This window comes from Anomaloglossus baeobatrachus, chromosome 2, assembly GCF_048569485.1.
Source record: "Anomaloglossus baeobatrachus isolate aAnoBae1 chromosome 2, aAnoBae1.hap1, whole genome shotgun sequence".
Classification (NCBI taxonomy): domain Eukaryota; kingdom Metazoa; phylum Chordata; class Amphibia; order Anura; family Aromobatidae; genus Anomaloglossus; species Anomaloglossus baeobatrachus.
Genome location: NC_134354.1, coordinates 139133451 through 139153630, shown reverse-complemented (window position 1 = coordinate 139153630; position 20180 = coordinate 139133451). Strand labels below are relative to the sequence as shown.

The 20180-nt window shown below is 47.5% G+C and overlaps 1 protein-coding gene across 1 annotated transcript in view; it reads right to left on the bottom strand.

Moving 5' to 3' along the window:
- Window positions 1–498: 498 nt before the first annotated feature.
- LOC142286278 (4-hydroxyphenylpyruvate dioxygenase) overlaps window positions 499–20180 on the bottom strand; it is a 119956-nt gene continuing 100274 nt past the window's right edge. Inside the window, exons 12-14 of the mRNA XM_075333339.1 lie at window positions 17239–17361; window positions 15606–15722; window positions 499–1521 (exon numbers count right to left, since the gene is read on the bottom strand). Coding sequence (XP_075189454.1) covers window positions 1408–1521; window positions 15606–15722; window positions 17239–17361 — 354 coding nt within the window. The 3' untranslated portion in view covers window positions 499–1407. The remainder of the gene's footprint in view (window positions 1522–15605; window positions 15723–17238; window positions 17362–20180) is intronic.

Below are 20180 nucleotides of genomic sequence, written 5' to 3'. Positions count from 1 at the left end.
AATCTCCACAAAATTTTTAAATAGCCTTCTCTTAACAATCTTATCAAGGCTGCAGTTATCCCGGTTGCTTGTGCACCTTTTTCTACACTTTTTCCTGCCACTCAACTTCCCATTAATATGCTTGGATACAGCACTATGTGAACAGCCAGCTTCTTTAGCAATTACCTTTTGTGGCTTATCCTCTTTGTGGAGAGTGTGAATGACTGCCTTCTGGACATCTGTCAGGTCAGCAGTCTTCCCCATGATTGTGTAGCCTACTGGACCAGACTAAGGGACCATTTTAAACGCTTAGGAAGCCTTTGCAGGTGTTTTGTGATAATTATTCTAATTTTCTGATATAATGACTTTTGGGTTTTCATTGGCTGTAAGCCATAATCATCAACATTAACAGAAATAAACACTTCAAATAGATCACTCTGTGTGTAATGACTCTATATAGTATATTGTCTTCCTTTTTGTATTAAATTACTGAAATGAATTAACTTTTTTGATCATATTCTAATTTATTGAGATGCACTTGTATGCTGGTTAAAATGTGCACCAAAAATGCAATCACCAGAGCAGATTGCTTTTGCATATTTTTTTGCGTGGACACCTGCTGAAAAAATGAAATTGAAAAATGCAGATTTTTTTACACTTGTGAACATGGCGTAAAGTTTCATTAGCGCACTTGAAGAAAATCGGTCCATCTCCTAATTATAACATTTTTTTTTCTCTTTTAGATTAATTATAATATAGGAAAATAGAAAAACAACCCAATCCAAATTTAGACTATGTTCATATATAACGTAAATGTAATGTAAAAGATGCTCTTTACAGTAGCAGCAAACACTGAAATTTCAGAAATTTCATGCACTCGCTTGATTTTTTTTGAGAACTTCAGGTTGTTTTTTGTTTTTTAAATCTGCAGCATGTCAGTTCTTTCAGCGTTTTAGCAGTGGTTTTTTCACCCTTAAAAAGCAATAAAATAGTGAAAAAAGTATCAAACTTTTACTGCGACATTTACGCAGCCGTTTGAGAAATCTTTGGTTAATAAAACTAATTTTATTGAGCTTGTCAAAGCACAGATGTAATCCACAAAAAACAAACAAACATCAAAAATGCTGCAAAATTGGTGTTCTGAGCTCAGTGTCTTTACAACCAAGAGAGTAGAATTTAGTATCAGACAAAAATGCAGCAAAAACACTGCATGTGAATATTGCCTAAAGGTAAAAAAAATAAAGATTATATTTTTAATGTTACTTTGGCATCCATTATTTCTATGAAAACGTTGAGATGCCAGAGTACAGTAATATCATGGGGACAGATATAGAAGGCTTTTATGACCTCTGATAACTCATGTATGAGGTGTTTCATTTCACATAAAAAAGGAGAAAATATTGACATTTATTCTAGTTTGTGCTTCTTTCAATTAAACGCCTGAGGTTCTCCATTTTCAGTGTAGACGGTAAGATTTCCCCTGGCATCTTGATCTGCCTCTATTGCTTCAAACAAAGATTTGAAGTTACCCGCTCCAAAGCCCTGCAAAATAAAGAAAATCAATACATTTGGTTTTGCGTATATAATTAATATATTCATGTACAGTGTATGAGCTGTGGACTTCTATATTATATATATATATATACAGTACAGACCAAATGTTTGGACACACCTTCTCATTCAAAAAGTTTTCTTTATTTTCATGACTCTGAAAATTGTAGATTCACATTGAAGGTATCAAAACTATGAATTAACACATGTGGAATGAAATACTTAACAAAAAAGTGTGAAACAACTGATAATATGTCTTATATTCTAGGTTCTTCAAAGTAGCCACCTTTTGCTTTGATTACTGCTTTGCACACTCTTGATGAGTTTCAAGAGGTAGTCACCAGAAATTGTTTTCACTTCACAGGTGTGCCGTGTCAGGTTTAATAAGCGGGATTTCTTGCCTTATAAGGCTATGTGCCCACGCTGCGGAAAATGCGCGGATTTTGCCGCGGATTTCTCGCGGAAAAGCCGCGGATTTTCCGAAAATCTGCAGAACAGCTACTCCCCAGCCATTTCTATGGCATTTGGGAAATGCTGTGCCCACGCTGCGGATTTTTCCGCAGCGGAAATCGTGCGGATTTCCGTGCGGAAAAATCTGCAGCATGTCAATTATTGTAGCGGATTTCTCTGCAGGGTCCCATATACTTACCTGCCTTGATAGAGACCCGAGTCACTTCTCCGTCCGGTGTACAGCAGCGCGGTGGATCCAGCCAGGTACAGGAAGGAAGAGGTGGGCGGAGCCTGCATGAGCTCCGGTCATGTGACAGCCGGAGCTAGTTCAGGCCCGCCCACCTCCAGCACAGTGAAACCAGACGCTGCCTGACAGTGACCCGGCCGCCGGAAAGCGAGGTGCTGCATGATGGAGGTAAGTATAAACTTCCCCGATCACGGCAGCACTTGTTCTGCATTGAGGATGCAGTGCCGAAGCCATGGCACTGTATCCTCAATGCAGAATGCCCGCAGCATATCCGCATGACATTCCGCAGCATGGAAACAGACAAAAGTTGTGGTGCTGTTTCCTGGGAGCACCTGCGGAATGTCGTGCGGATATATCCGCAGGACACTTTCCCCGTGGGCACATAGCCTAAATGAGGGTGGGACCATCAGTTGTGTTATGCAGAAGTCTGGTGGATACACAGTTGATAGTCCTACTGAATAGACTGAAAGAAAAAAGCAGCTAAGTAAAGAAAAATGAGTGGCCATCATTACTTTAAGAAATTAAGGTCAGTTAGTCCGAAAAATTGGGAAAACTTTGAAAGTGTCCCCAAGTGCAGTGGCAAAAACCATCAAACGCTACAAAGAAACTGGCTCACATGAGGACCGCCCCAGGAAAGGAAGACCAAGGGTCAACTCTGCTGCGGAGGATAAGTTTATCCGAGTCACCAGCCTCAGAAATCGCAGGTTAACAGCAGCTGATTAGAGACCAGGTCAATGCCACACGGAGTTCTAGCAGCAGACACATCTCTAGAACAACTGCTAAGAGGAGACTTTGTGCAGCAGGCTTTCATGGTAAAATAGCTGCTAGAAAACCACTGCTAAGGACAGGCAACAAGCAGAAGAGACTTGTTTGGGCTAAAGAACACAAAGAATGGACATTAGACCAGTGGAAATCTGTTCTTTGGTCTGATGAGTCCAAATTTGAGATCTTTGGATCCAACCACCATGTCTTTGTGCGACGCAGAAAAGGTGAACGGATGGACTCTACATGCCTGGTTCCCACCGTGAAGCATGGAGGAGGAGGTGTCATGGTGTGGGGATGCTTTGCTGGTGACACTGTGAGGGATTTATTCAAAATTGAAGGCATACTGAACCAGCATGGCTACCACAGCATCTTGCAGCGGCATGCTATTCCATCTAGTTTGTGTTTAGTTTGACCATCATTTATTTTTCAACAGGACAATGACCCCAAACACACCTCCAGGCTGTGTAAGGGCTATTTGACTAAGAAGGAGAGTGATGGGGTGCTACGCCAGATGACCTGGCCTCCACAGTCACCATACCTGAACCCAATCGAGATGGTTTGGGGTGAGCTGGACCGCAGAGTTAAGGCAAAAGGGCCTACAAGTGCTAAGCATCTCTGGGAACTCCTTCAAGACTGTTGGAAGACTATTTCTGGTGACTACCTCTTGAAGCTCATCCAGAGAATGCCAAGAGTGTGCAACGCAGCAATCAAAGCAAAAGGTGGCTACTTTGAAGAACCTAGAATATAAGATATATTTTCAGTTGACTCACACTTTTTTGTTAAGTATGTCAATCCACATGTGTTAATTCATAGTTTTGATGCCTTCAATGTGAATCTACAATTTTCAGAGTCATAAAAATATAGAAAACTCTGTGAATGAGGTGTGTCCAAACATTTGGTTTGTACTATATATATTATATATATATATATATACAGTTAGGTCCAGAAATATTTGGACAGTGACACAATTTTCGCGAGTTGGGCTCTGCATGCCACCACATTGGATTTGAAATGAAACCTCTACAACAGAATTCAAGTGCAGATTGTAACGTTTAATTTGAAGGTTTGAACAAAAATATCTGATAGAAATTGTAGGAAGTGTACACATTTCTTTACAAACACTCCACATTTTAGGAGGTCAAAAGTAATTGGACAAATAAACCAAACCCAAACAAAATATTTTTATTTTCAATATTTTGTTGCGAATCCTTTGGAGGCAATCACTGCCTTAAGTCTGGAACCCATGGACATCACCAAACGCTGGGTTTCCTCCTTCTTAATGCTTTGCCAGGCCTTTACAGCCGCAGCCTTCAGGTCTTGCTTGTTTGTGGGTCTTTCCGTCTTAAGTCTGGATTTGAGCAAGTGAAATGCATGCTCAATTGGGTTAAGATCTGGTGATTGACTTGGCCATTGCAGAAGGTTCCACTTTTTTGCACTCATGAACTCCTGGGTAGCTTTGGCTGTATGCTTGGGGTCATTGTCCATCTCTACTATGAAGCGCCGTCCGATCAACTTTGCGGCATTTGGCTGAATCTGGGCTGAAAGTATATCCCGGTACACTTCAGAATTCATCCGGCTACTCTTGTCTGCTGTTATGTCATCAATAAACACAAGTGGCCCAGTGCCATTGAAAGCCATGCATGCCCATGCCATCACGTTGCCTCCACCATGTTTTACAGAGGATGTGGTGTGCCTTGGATCATGTGCCGTTCCCTTTCTTCTCCAAACTTTTTTCTTCCCATCATTCTGGTACAGGTTGATCTTTGTCTCATCTGTCCATAGAATACTTTTCCAGAACTGAGCTGGCTTCATGAGGTGTTTTTCAGCAAATTTAACTCTGGCCTGTCTATTTTTGGAATTGATGAATGGTTTGCATCTAGATGTGAACCCTTTGTATTTACTTTCATGGAGTCTTCTCTTTACTGTTGACTTAGAGACAGATACACCTACTTCACTGAGAGTGTTCTGGACTTCAGTTGATGTTTTGAATGGGTTCTTCTTCACCAAAGTAAGTATGCGGCGATCATCCACCACTGTTGTCATCCGTGGACGCCCAGGCCTTTTTGAGTTCCCAAGCTCACCAGTCAATTCCTTTTTTCTCAGAATGTACCCGACTGTTGATTTTGCTACTCCAAGCATGTCTGCTATGTCTCTGATGGTTTTTTTCTTTTTTTTCAGCCTCAGGATGTTCTGCTTCACCTCAATTGAGAGTTCCTTAGACCGCATGTTGTCTGGTCACAGCAACAGCTTCCAAATGCAAAACCACACACCTGTAATCAACCCCAGACCTTTTAACTACTTCATTGATTACAGGTTAACGAGGGAGACGCCTTCACAGTTAATTGCAGACCTTAGAGTCCCTTGTCCAATTACTTTTGGTCCCTTTAAAAAGAGGAGGCTATGCATTACAGAGCTATGATTCCTAAACCCTTTCTCCGATTTGGATGTGAAAACTTTCATATTGCAGCTGGGAGTGTGCACTTTCAGCCCATATTATATATAGAATTGTATTTCTGAACATGTTTTTGTAAACAGCTAAAATAACAAAACTTGTGTCACTGTCCAAATATTTCTGGCCCTGACTGTATATATATATATATATATATATATATATATATATATATATATATAGACACATACACACATATATATATATATATATATATATATATATATATATAGATAGATAGATATAGATATATAGATATATACATTATGGTCTCATATGACACCCAAACAACTGAAAGTAGGAATATGCTAGCAGTCTGACCTCTTGTTAGCTGGGTTGGTGGACCTTTTTATAGATAAGAGTGTGTCCCTTGAAGAGTCAATATGACGAAACACGTCAGAAGATTTGAAGGGTCATGCTAGGGGTCCAGCTTAGCATAGTAGCTGTGGACCGTCCTTGTTAGGATGGGAGTCTTTGGGTGGCAGGATAGCTGCTAGTTTCCCAGGTAATTTCAGGGCCAGTCGGACCGATGGAAGCTGTGAACCCTTTCCTGGTGGAAACACTCTGCACCTGATCTGCAAATGATCACATTGTCAAACACCATTCTCTAATCTGTATGTGGCATGGGTATAAAAGCCAGAATTAATGCAAATTTGTTTTAGCCACATGAAAGCTCCAAAATCTGATCAAGTCTTTCGGGAAGATTGCACAATGCCTGTGCGATGTTTCCTTGTTATGGCCTCCTCATAGCATTCCCCAGGTTGTCTGGTCAGATTCTCCAGTACCGTAAATGTGTGCAGGATGGCGCTAAAGAGTGTTCTTAGGAAGATAAACTCTGTCTGTGTGCCATACATTGATCCGTCTACTGGTGGTGACTTCAAAACAGCAGCTTTAATCTGAACAGGGCTTTTTTTCTTAAGGCAATATCTTCTAGCCTGATATAGGTCCAAAATACTCTTCAGAAAACTGTGGATTCTTGTTTGCTCTAATACATAATAGGTCTAATGTATAATAACTGTTACATTAGTAATTTACTATGTTTGAAAATGTGGAGCCCGAGTTAAGAGCCCATCTCTGTGTTTGCCTTTGTAATATTAAACAAGTAATCTAGTAAAAATGTTTGCCACGGTAATATTTCCTTGAACAGTCTTGTTCTTGAAAAGATTTGTGCACCAAAGAAAAAGAAAAAAAATTGGAGGTCTTGTGTGGGCGCTGCACAGGATGAAGGAGACCACCAACTAGGCCCTTATTGGAAAGATGTATTCTTGAGATATGCATTTCAAGTGCAATCTGCCCTCTTCATCAGGCTGTGAGGTAGCGTGGTCGGCTGCGTAGCAGAAGACACGGGATCTAGGCACCAAGGGTCACAGCACACGGTTTATTGCACAAACCACAAGTCCAATACAGCATACACTTGTTTCTCCGGCAGATACTCAGGGAGTTGTGTTCACTCCCTCACACACTAGGGACCCACGCCCATGTTCCTGTTTCCTTTTAACCCTCACTTCAGCCTGTAGGGAAACAGGATTAACCCTGGAGTGGAGTTGCCTTCTATACATGGAGGGAGCACAACCGGGGCGAGACGTACCGGCCGTCATGGACCAGCCCGGTCACAGTCTCACATACCCCCCCCCTCAGTTCAAGCGTGCGGGGTTGAACTCCCGCCAGCAAACACGGGCCGCGGGACAAGGCATCGGCGTTGCCCTGCAACCTACCGGCCCGGTGTTCAACCGTAAAACAGAAGTTCTGCAGAGAAAGGAACCACCGGGTAACCCGGGCATTCCGTTCCTTGGCGGACCTCATCCAGACCAGCGGAGAGTGATCAGTCACCAAGCGAAATTGCCGTCCCAGCAGGTAATAGCGTAGGGACTCCAAGGCCCACTTAATCGCCAGGCACTCCTTCTCCACTACGCTATAATTCCGCTCAGGAGGGGTGAGCTTCCTACTCAAGAAGGTGACGGGGTGTTCCTCCCCCTGAACCACCTGAGACAGCACTGCCCCCAGGCCGACCTCAGAGGCATCAGTCTGTACTATGAACTCCTTCCGGAAATCAGGGTTGACAAGAACGGGCTGTCCGCACAGGACCCCCTTCAGGGCCCGGAAGGAGTCCTCGGCCTGCGGAGTCCAGCGCACCATGACGGACTTCTTGCCTTTGAGAAGGTCCGTCAAGGGGGCCGATAGTCCCGCAAAATCCTTTACAAACCTCCTGTAGTACCCCACAATACCCAGGAAAGCCCTAACCTGCTTCGTGGTCAGGGGTCTAGGCCACTTCTGGATCGCCTCCACTTTGTTAATTTGGGGCTTAATCACTCCTTGGCCTATTACGTAGCCCAAGTAGCGGGCTTCCGTGAGCCCCAACGCACATTTCTTGGGATTGGCTGTCAATCCGGCTGTTCGGAGCGCGTCCACCACCGCTTGTACCTGTTCCAAGTGGGTCTGCCAATCGGAGCTGTAAATTAAATAATGATGTCATCAAGGTATGCTGATGCATACGCCTGGTGGGGTTCCAGCACCAAGTCCATCAACCTCTGGAACGTGGCCGGAGCGCCGTGTAACCCAAAAGGCAAGACAACATAGTGGAAGAGACCCTCCGGCGTAACAAAAGCGGTTTTCTCCTTTGCGGACTCCGTCAGTGGCACCTGCCAGTACCCCTTGGTCAGGTCGAGCGTGGTGAAGTATCGCGCCTGTCCCAGCTCATCCACCCGGGGCATGGGGTAGAGATCAAACTTGGATATTTCGTTCAATCTCCTAAAGTCATTGCAGAACCTTAAGGAGCCATCGGGTTTTGGTATTAGGACAATAGGACTAGCCCATTCACTCCGGGATTTTTCGATGACCCCTAGTCGTAGCATTGTCCTCACTTCCTCTGATATGGCTTGTCTTCGAGCCTCCGGTACCCGGTATGACTTCAGGCGTACCTTCAGATGAGGCTCGGTGACAGTGTCATGTCGTATCAGACTTGTCCTACCAGGCAGCTCGGAGAAGACCTCGGGGTTCTGCTGAACCAGCCGTCTGGCCTCTCGCCTCTGTTGCTTGGTGAGGGCTTCTCCAATCCTTACTTCCGGTTCGTCCTCTCCGGAGGGCGCTGGAGCCGGGGTTTAACGACCTGAAGAGGAGGGAGATGGGGAAAAATCAACCATCAGGCTTTCCCGTTCCTGCCAAGGTTTTAACAGGTTGACATGGTATATTTGTTCAGGTTTCCGCCTACCGGGCTGCAATACCTTATAGTTGACTACCCCGCTTCTTTCCTTTATCTCGTAGGGGCCTTGCCACTGAGCCAGGAATTTACTCTCCGCCGTGGGGATTAATACCAACACCCGATCCCCGGGTTTAAAGGTCCGCACGGTGGCTTGTCTATTGTAGCGGCCGCTTTGCGCGGCCTAAGCCTCCTGTAAATGCTCCTTCACAATTGGCATGACCGCGCTTATGCGGTTCTGCATTCCTAAAATGTGTTCAATCACACTTTTATGGGGGGTGGGCTCCTGCTCCCAGGTTTCTTTTGCCAGGTCCAACAATCCCCATGGATGTCGCCCGTATAACAACTCAAAAGGCGAAAACCCCGTGGATGCCTGTGGCACCTCTCGGATGGCAAACATCAAATAGGGAAGCATCATATCCCAGTCTTTCCCGTCTTTTGCAATCACCCTTTTGAGCATGGTTTTCAGGGTTTTATTGAAACGCTCGACTAAACCGTCCGTTTGAGGATGATACACAGACGTACGCAACTGCTTGATCTGGAGTAGCCGGCATAGCTCTTTGGTCACTTTAGACATGAATGGGGTCCCCTGATCCGTAAGGATCTCCTTGGGCAACCCCACCCGGCAGAACACAGCAAACAACTTCCGAGCTATAAGCTTTGCTGCAGTATGTCTGAGAGGTATCGCCTCGGGATACCGGGTGGCATAGTCAACGATCACTAGGATGTGTTGGTGCCCTCGAGCGGACTTTACGAGGGGCCCCACCAGATCCATCCCTATCCGTTCAAAAGGGACTTCTATAATGGGTAAGGGCACCAACGGACTGCGAAAGTGGGCCAGGGGTGCGGTAAGCTGACACTCCGGGCAGGTTTCACAGAACCGTTTTACCTCCCCGAAGACCCCGGGCCAATAGAACCTTTGCAATATTCGCTCCTGCGTTTTCTTGACCCCCAGGTGGCCACTAATCAGGTGTTTATGAGCCAAGTCGAGGACCCGCCGGCGATACGACTGGGCACCACCAACTGCTCTACCCCCACGCCCCTTATTTCATCTACCCGGTAGAGTAAATCCTCCTTAAGGGCGAAATGGGGGTACCTTACCTGGGCACCGGGTAGCTGTGCCACCCCGTCAACCACTGTCACCCGACTCCGGGCATGTATTAATGTAGGGTCCTGGAGTTGGGCTGTCCCAAACGTATCCGGGGACGCCTCCAACTCCGGGATGGGCTCGACCATCTCAGCCTCTCCTGCCAATACCTCTAGGGGCGACCTATCGGGTTCACACTCTGTCCCTATCATGGGGACCCCTACGGCAGGCGTCCCGGATTCGGGATTGTCGGGCTCAGGTCCCGGACGGTCCAATACCTGAAGGGACTTAGGAGGCCCCTTCCATAGAGTCCAAAAATACGGCAGATCCCTTCCTAGGATCACGTCATAGGGAAGAGAGTTCATAAGTCCCACCTCATGTTGCACCTGTCCGCAGGGTGCTGTGATGGTGACAACCCCCGTGGGATAGTCTCGTCGGTCCCCATGTATGCAAACCACCCCCACGGTACGTCCTGTGGCCTTTATCTTAGCCCTTAGGGTTGATCGCACAAGGGTCACTAAGCTTCCGGAATCCAACAAGCCTGTAACCGGACGTCCATTCACCTGTATTTGGCACAAGTGGGGCTCAGTCTCCGGGGAGACAAGGTCCGCGGTATATACCGCCTAAGCATACATTGAACCCCGCCGGGTAACCCCACAATCCATGGGCTCCGTGGTGAGTGGACACTGGGCCTCCATATGTCCCACCCGCTGGCACCGCCAACATCTAATAGGGAAGGATACCTCCTTGACGAGTTGTCGTTTAGGGTACATAGCCTTCCGGACTGCAGGGACGGCGGGCGCGACCTCAGACGGGACGGTAACGGACTCCCGCACCGGTGTCAGCGGTGGGTCCTTGGCCCGAGGCTTGGAGGAGCTGGACCGACGGGCGGCACGCAAAGTCTCAGTGTCCCGTATCAAGTCCTGCGTAGCCACATGCCGCTCCACCAGACCTACTAATTGGTCCAGGGTACTTGGGTCGCCCTGTCCTACCCACCGTTGAATGGTGATGGGTAAGGTACGCACAAAGCGATCCACCACTACCCTTTCCACCATTTGCACAGGGCTCAGAGTGTCAGGCTGCAACCACTTCTTTACCAGATGCAACAAGTCATAGGCCTGGGAGCGTACGGGTTTGGCTTCCTCATAGAACCACTGGTTTACCCGCTGAGCCCGTACATAGGTATTCACCCCCAACCGAGCAAGTATTTCGGCTTTCAGGGTCGCATAGTCTATGGCGTCCTCGGTACAGAGGTCCAGGTATGCTTTTTGGGGCTCCCCCGTCAGATAGGGCGACAATACCTCAGCCCACTGGGGGGTCGGCAGCTTTTCCCGCTCGGCCACCCGCTCAAACACCGCCAGGAACGCTTCCACATCATCCCCCGGGGTCATCTTTTGCAACGCTTGTCTCACCGTTTTCCGGACGCTGCCGTCGTCACCCGGTCCCGGGGTTGTTGCTGCCGGTCCGCCACGGATCGACTTGGCCAGGAGAACCATCTGTTCTTGGTGTCTTTGTTCCTGCAATTGCAAGGCTTGCTGCTGACGTGCATTGGCCTGAACCAGCTGCTTTAGTATGTCCTCCATGGCGTCGCCGGGTTTGGGCTGTAGTATAGCCGCTTGAATCCAGGACATGTGCTACCGGGTCACCAGAAATGGAAGCTACACCTCACCGGGCTGGCATGCCCGCATTCTCCACCATATGTGAGGTAGCGTGGTCGGCTGCGTAGCAGAAGACACGGGATCTAGGCAGCAAGGGTCACAGCACACGGTTTATTGCACAAACCACAAGTCCAATACAGCATACACTTGTTTCTCCGGCAGATACTCAGGGAGTTGTGTTCACTCCCTCACACACTAGGGACCCACGCCCATGTTCCTGTTTCCTTTTAACCCTCACTTCAGCCTGTAGGGAAACAGGATTAACCCTGGAGTGGAGTTGCCTTCTATACATGGAGGGAGCACAACCGGGGCGAGACGTACCGGCCGTCATGGACCAGCCCGGTCACAGTCTCACAAGGCACATATATAAATGAAAAGCATATACACATTCCCACATTTTATACTCAGTCACATTGAACCTGAGAAGTGCAGACCAAATTGTTTATTAAAAGGTATTGTAGCGCCCCTGAACTTATCAGGGCACTACAAAGTACTGCATCCTGCCAAAGATGCAGGGCCTACCCCCAAGGACCTGGAAGATCAGTGCTGTTAACAGCAAAACACATTAAAATCCCAGTTTTCCCCCATCCACAGACTGGTGACAGACTAGAGTGGATCCAATGGATGGCCACCCAGGGGTGGAGCCGATCCAGTCCACTAGACAACAACCAGGTGGGAGGAGACGGACAGTTAGACATTAAGTGGAAGTGAGGGAGTGTGGACTTAACTGCTCTGACACGGGAATGTGACGGTGACCTGAGGGCCCAGGCGTGTAGTTGCCGGTGGAGTACGGAGAAGTTCTCCCGGAACCATAGCACCGACGGGGCACAGAGCCCTAGGTCAGGCAAAACCTCCAGGCAGACCTGATAAAATCTGCACAGTGAGGGGACCGTCCAGGACCTCACTGACCTTGGAAGTCCGGGGACACCAGCAGTAATGGGAGAACCAGGGACCGGAACGGAACACCAACCCTACAGGGTTCACACTGCCCGCCGTACAGACCAGACACTGAGAGACAAACAGGAGGGGACCCCGAGATGCTCCAAGCCATGGTGACCCACCAACTCGAGAAAGGTGCAGGGGACAGAAGCCACCAGGTCATCAACCCGGCACTGGGACTAAGGGAACCAGAGGTGAATACCAGCCTTCTTCCGGGTTCCAGTTACCATCTACTATGAGTTAAGAGAACCAGTTACACAGCAACCCTTTGTGTGGCCTACCTTATTCCCGAGCCTAACTCCATCGCTTACCCCATGGAGCCCTGGCTCTGCTTGTGGAGGGCACAACATCCAGGCTGCCATCAACATCAGCCCCAGCGGAGAGACTGTGCAGCAGCAGTTCTATCTCCATAACCGCAACCCGCAAGTGGCGTCACGACATAAACTTTATTGAACATTCCCCTGTATATAACCCCTTTTAAAGCGACCCCCAGGGTCACAGAACCGGGCAATGGCTATCCAGTGACACATCCCAGTAGCACACCGCCCAAGACCGAGTACCCCATAGCCCTAAGGCGGGACAGTATCAATCTGTTTGGTGTATACAAGTCCTCCGGGTGAGCACAGCAACCTCATGGTTTGTCCCCTCCTTGTTTATACCATCCCAGCGCTTCTCTCTTTTTTATTTATTCTTGAAAAGTTTTGGGGCTCTGCTTTTTATTTCTGGTCCTACCAGACACAGTGCGGAAAATAGGGTTATGACATAGCCCTGGATTGTAAATTTCCTATTAAACGGGTTGTGTGCCATATCATAACAGTGTGTGATGTGCAAGCTGTCTTGATTCCCATGTATACCCATGTGGGTGTGCTGTCACTTGACTAAAGGGTGCTTTACACGCTACGACATCGCTAGCTATAGCTAGCGATGTCGTGCGCGATAGCACCCGCCCCCATCGTACATGCGATATGTGGTGATCGCTGCTGTAGCGAACATTATAGCCACGGCAGTGTCACACGCACATACCTTGTCAGCAACGTCGCTGTGACTGCCGAACAATCCCTCCTTCAAGGGGGAGGTGCGTTCGGCGTCATAGCAATGTCACTGCGGCGTCACTAAGCGGCCGGCCAATAGAAGCGGAGGGGCGGAGATGAGCGGTCGGAACATGCCACCCACCTCCTTCCTTCCTCATTACCGGCGGGACGGAGGTAAGGAGATGTTCATCGCTCCTGCAGTGTCACACATACCGATGTGTGATGCCGCAGGAACCGCAGCTACTGACCTGACAACGATTTTTTGTAATTAAACGACCTCTCCAAAACAAACGATTTTTGTCTTTTTTGCGATCGCTTTAGGTCGCTCCAGCCTGTCACATGCTGCGACGTCGCTAACGATGTGCGTCACAAACACCGTGACCCCGACGATATATCGTTAGCGATGTTGCAGCGTGTAAAGCCCACTTTATTGTATGTGTTTTGCACACTTATGGTCATGTGAATAATAGACCCATTTTTTTTTCATTTGAAGAGAATTGATAGAAGCACATGCGTCTAGTTGGCACATAATCATGAGTATGCATATCACATACATGTGTTCACTCAACCCCCGCTTACGTGGTAAATATCAGGGACTCTTAACAGTGTGTACATCACACACTGTCACAATTTTGCAGTCACATAGATTCACTGCAGATTTATCTTCTGAGACAGGACAATCCCTTGAAGGCTTTTTTCAGACAAGAGTACTTTATTTCTATATTGGCTGCATATTAACAAGATGCAAGAAAAAAATATATATATATGTAAATTGATGCAAGCGCTTGTTATCTTTAGCAAGTCCAGAGGTATGTCTCCCCAGCCAACAAAATGATTGATACCTTCAATGCATATGTATTATTCATCTTATATCTTCCAGAGTTTCTAGAACAGACAAGTAAATCTGCTAGCAATAGGAAGTAATTCTACATATATAATATACTACACATCACTATGCTTAGTGGCTCCTATTATGTGTTGTTCTTAGATGGAGTATGGTGATTGCCATGACAGATCTGTATAAAGTTTACTTACATATACACTAAATCTGCTGCAATACTTAAAACATATTAGCCAAATTGAAGGTTACAAATCATCTGTCTGATTTTACATATATAGTCCAAAGTTTAAAGCTTTTCCATGATTGGTTTCTATGGTTCTCTTTGGTCATATTTATACCTAAGGGTACCTTCACACTTAGCGATGCAGCAGCGATCCGACCAGCGATCTGACCTGGTCAGGATCGCTGCTGCATCGCTACATGGTCGCTGGTGAGCTGTCAAACAGGCAGATCTCACCAGCGACCAGTGAACAGCCCCCAGCCAGCAGCGACGTGCAAGCGACGCTGCGCTTGCACGGAGCCGCCGTCTGGAAGCTGCGGAGACTGGTAACTAAGGTAAACATCGGGTATGGTTACCCGATGTTTACATTAGTTACCAGTGTGAGCAGGGAGCAGGGAGCCGCGCACACTGAGCGCTGGCTCCTTGCTCTCTTAGCTACAGTACACATCGGGTTAATTAACCCGATGTGTAATGCAGCTACATGTGCAGAGAGCAGGGAGCCGCGCACACTGAGCGCTGGCTCCTTGCTCTCCTAGCTGCTGTACACATCGGGTTAATTAACCCGATGTGTACAGCAGCTACATGTGCAGAGAGCCGGAGCCGGCAGCACAGGCAGCGTGAGAGCTGCAGAGGCTGGTAACTAAGGTAAATATCGGGTAACCACCTTGGTTACCCGATGTTTATCTTGGATACAGCTTACCTCAGCTGTCAGACGCCGGCTCCTGCTCTCTGCTCGCTTCATTTGTCGCTCTCTTGCTGTCACACACACACACACACAGCGATCTGTGTGTCACAGCAGGAGAGCGGCTTTGAAGAAAACGAACCAGGGCTGTGTGTAACGAGCAGCGATCTCGCAGCAGGGGCCAGATCGCTGCTCAGTGTCACACACAGCGAGATCGCTAATGAGGTCACTGCTGCGTCACAAAAAGCGTGACTCAGCAGCGATCTCGGCAGCGAGCTCGCTGTGTGTGAAGCACCCCTTAGAGCAAAGTTAGTAAATCGCCCTAACAGGGATTACAGACATTCTTCAAAGGTGCAATTATACACTAAAACCATAGCAGATAATTACCCTTTCGCTTTCATCTACTCTGTGCAGGTCAGGCAATGCATCCAATGGGTGATCGCTGGCTGAGGGTAGCATCGGGGTAGAATCATCCACATAATTGTAAATACTATAAATAAATGGACTCACATAATGGTTGTATCTCTGTATAACTTCTAGAAAGAGGGTCGGTCTGTCCTGCATTGGTTTGGTGAAGATTTGAAGAAGATATCCATTGTCATCATAATCAACCAAAATCTTTAGCTCCTGAAATAATGAAGACATTTTTAGTCACCAGGAGTTGTGTGGATATATTTATAATCTGTTCTGATCCTGTGAATAACTGGATCCATACAAAATCTAATACACAGTAGATTAAACTCAGTGTATAGGGGCAACTGTACTATACTCAAGTACAAATGTTAAGATAAGATAGTATAAAATGCGGTTCCTCTGCGCTGCCTCAATGGATGAAACGGACCCCAAATGGATTAAGTTGAAAATGGTTTGTCTATGCGTTTCAAGGCAATCTAGCCCCTTCCTCCGGACAAAACCTTGTCCTGAGGAAGGTGCTAGATTGCCTTGAAACGCGTAAACAAATAAACCATTTTCAACTTAATCCATTTGGAGTCCGTTTTATCCATTGAGGCAGCGCAGAGGAACCGCATTTTATCCTGTGCATTTTATCAGTGTGCATCATCCGCGGATCTGCAGCAGCCTGTTACTCACACATCAGTAGTTGTGTCACACAACTATCCCAGGTGAGGAGATAATCTCATCCCTACCCCTATTGTAACCAGTTAAGACCCTAATGTGCTTGTTTTCGCCTTACTTTCTCCTAGTACAAATGTTAGAGGAAAGTGTATTGGCTTTTATTATATCCTTTTATATACTGGGTATTATGCCAGCATCTTAGTTTACTCTGGAACGTGCAGTGCCTCAAGGTTTGATGTATATTTATCTGTTACTAGGCTATGCTTGGACTTACAGCACCTCTTTGTTGAAGTGTATAATTATCCATCACTAGGTTATGATAAGTCTTGTAGTATATCAGGGTTTCTGTGTGTAATTATACATTTAGGCTATGATGGAACTTGTATTATGTCAATGTTTTAGTGTATAGTTTTTCAATTCTAGATGTTGTTTAATGAAACATTTAAAAACATCATCCTTAAAGAACTATTCTCATCTTCAACATCCTATTTCAATACAGTATGTAGTTGGTGTAATATTAGCAATTACCTCCAATTAGAGATGTAGTATAGTTCTCCTGTTTAGCTATGTCGCTTACCTCATGTGCAGGGTTTTGCAGCTTAGATATCCATGGTTACGACCATGAGTGGTGGTAAATATGGATATCTAAGTTACAATGCCCTGCACATGAGGTAAGAGACATAGCGAATTAGAAAAAGTATACTACATTTCTAATGTGAGGTTTGCTAATATTATTATTATTACACCTACTACATATTGGGATAGGATCTTGGAGACGGGGATACCCCTTTAACTTTTGTTGTTTTCTCTCGGCTGCTCATCATTGAGTAGGTGAACAAATAATGATTGAAGAATAACGTATTCAAAACAAATGTTGCATATGAGCATAATGACATTTCCTCAAGAAAATGTCCAATATATAGGTATAAATTTTTGTATATATGACCGATATATCCACAACATTCAATGTCATTCTGGTCATAGCTTAATTTAAGGTTCCACAGCTATATCTATAGTTCTATATCCTTTTACTTCCAATACATTGCCTTTTTTAATTGCTGATATATACCTGTAGTACACTAATGTCTTCCTTCACAGTGATCTTGGCACGTTTCAATTTTTCTCTCAGGTCATCATAATAGGTGTCAGGTGCAGAAAGAAACTGCATTCCTCGCAATTTCAGATTCTTTACCTTCAAAAATTACAAGAAGTCAATAATAATTGTGTCATCATATTAAATGGGTTGTCTCCTTTCAAAGACTATCACTCCTGAGGCTAAAGGAAGAAAAGAAAAAGAAACTGAGCTGTTACCCTCCTGGCATGTAGCGCTGCCTCTCGTGGCTGCTCCTGTGATTCTGTCGGCTGCAGCACTGGTATCACATCGATAGTCCTGCAGCCAATCATTGAGCTCAGTAACTCATGCTGTGCACATGGATATGGCTGCGAAGATCAGTGATTGTCTGCAGTGCTGGTGACAAGTCGTCATCGCTGCAGCCTGTACACCAGGGGTGGGGAACCTCCGGCCCATTGGCCGTATGAGTCCCCCAATTACTTTTTCTGTGGCCCCCTGGGGCAGCAGCTGTGTCTTGCTGGCTGCCAGCCCTTTAAACCCCACATGTAGCATTCATTGCTGAACGCTGCGATTCGTGCACCGAAGGATTACATCTCCACGCTGGCCAGTGCCAGCGTGAGGATGTACTTTGTGGGCGTGGTAGATGCAAGATGTGCTCCCGTCCCACAGAAGAGGAGTGGCTGTCCCAGCATCCCCCAGGTCTGTCTGTGTCACCCAGGCCTGTCTATGGCCCCAGCCTCCCCAGCGCTCTCAGTGCCTCCAGCCTCCCCCAGTGCTCTCTGTGCTCCCAGCCTCCTCAGTGCTCTCTGTGCCTCCAGCCTCCCCAGTGCTCTCTGTGCCCCCAGTACTTTGTGCCAACCGTATCCCCCAGTGCTCTCTGTGCCCCCAGCCTCCTCCAGCACTCTCTGTGCTCCCAGCCTCCCCCAGTGCTCTCTATGCTCCCAGCCTCCCCCAGTGCTCTCTGTGCCCCCAGCCTCCCCCAGCACTCTCTGTGCCCCCAGCCTCCACTAGTGCTCTCTGTGCTCCCAGCCTCTCCCAGTGCTCTCAGCCTCTCCAAGTGCTCTCTGTGCCCCCAGCCTTCCCAGTGCTCTCTGTGCCCCCAGCACTCTCTTTGCCAACCTCCTCCCCCAGCGCTCTCTGTGACCCCAGCCTCCCCCAGTGCTCTCTGTGATGCCAGCCTCCTCCAGTGCTCTCTGATCCCCCAGTCTCTCCTAGTACTCTCTGAGTCCCAGCCTCCCAGTGCTCTCTGTGCCCCCAGCCACCCCAGTGCTCTCTGTGCTCCAGCACTCTTTGTGCCCCCAGCCACCCCCAGCACTCTCTGTGCCCCCAGCACTCTCTGTGCCAACAGCCTCCCCCAGTGCTCTCTGTGCACTCAGCATCCCTCAGGACTGTCTGTGCCCCAGCATATCCCAGTGCTCTCTGTGCCCCCAGCATCCCCTAGGTCTGTCTGCCCCAGTGCTCTCTTTGCCCTCAGCATCCCTCAGGTCTGTCTGTGCCCCTGCCTCCCCCAAGTCTTTTTGTGACCCCAGGCTGCCTCTGGTCTGTCTGTGCCCTCAGCCTCCCTCAGCACTCTGTTTCTCCAGCCTCCCCCAGTGCTGTCTGTGCACCCAGCCTCGCCAAGCGCTCTCTGTGCCTCCAGCCTCCCAGCACTCTCTGTGCCCCCAGCATTCTCTGTGCCTCCAGCCTCCCTTAGTGGTCTCTGTGCACCTAGCCTCCCCCAGTGCTCTCTGTGTCTCCAGCCTCCCCCAGGTCTGTCTGCCCCCAGTGCTCTCTGTGCCCCCAGCCTCCCCAAGTGCTATATGTGCCCCCAGCCTCCAACTGGTCTGTCTGTGCCCTAGCCTTGCCCTGGTCTGCCTGTGTCCCCAGCCTCCTTTAGCATTGTCTGTGCCCCCAGCGTCCCACAGGTCTGTCTGTGCCCCCAGCGTCCCCCACTTCTGTCTGCACCCAGGTCTGTCTGTGCCCCCAGCCTCCCCCAGGTCTATTTGTGCCCTCCAGCCTCCCCCAGGTCTGTCTGTGCCCCCAGCCTCCCCCAGTTCTGTCTGTGGCCCCCAGCCTCCCGCAGGGCTGTAAGCCAAAAAAAGGAAATAGAACTCCATGTCTAACTAAACATTAAGGATAGCAAATCTCACCATATTAGAATTTAATAACCAAAAAATTGAGTCAGCATAAAATTCAATAATTATCAAACAACCTATATGGTTAAGAATTTTTACTTTTATTTCGTCATATATATATTACAAAACATTACAAAAAGATTTTTGATTTGGTGCTGGTACCCACAGATAAAAACACCCTACCCCATAAAATCATGCAAAGAAACTGGTGCACTATGGTCAATATAGATATTGAAAGTCAATTTGTTACAAGGTTATATAGACTTCTGGGTATAAGGGATTTGCATACATAGCTTTCTGTTTAATTAATCTCACTAGCCAGCCACAAATAGATTTTATAAGGTGCAAGTGCAATATAAAGTGGGATGGCTCAACATATATATAGGATCCCTGAACACAGATTGCCAGCATGCAGCTGAATGTATAACGTAATATAATTAACATATTAATACACACTCCATAACAAGTGGCAACATATATGGTGTAGTCCACAGCAATAGGTGTATTCCTTTGAAGTCAATATATAAGCATAATGACAGGGCAAAGAGACATGAAAGCCTCCGTTAGGCTGGTGATAGAGTCACAGTTACAAACCCAGGAGTCGGACCACACTGCCCAGCACCTCGACGCATCCGCTTCATCAGGAGGGCTGTCTGTGCCCCCCCCTCTCCTAGGTTGTCTGTGCCCCCCACCCTCCCATAGGGCTGTCTGTGCCCCCTAGCCTCCCCCAGGGCTGTCTTTCCCCCCAGCCTCCCCCAGGGCTGTCTGTTCCCCCAGGGCTGTCTGTTCCTCCCAGCCTCCCCCAGGGCTGTCTGTTCCTCCCAG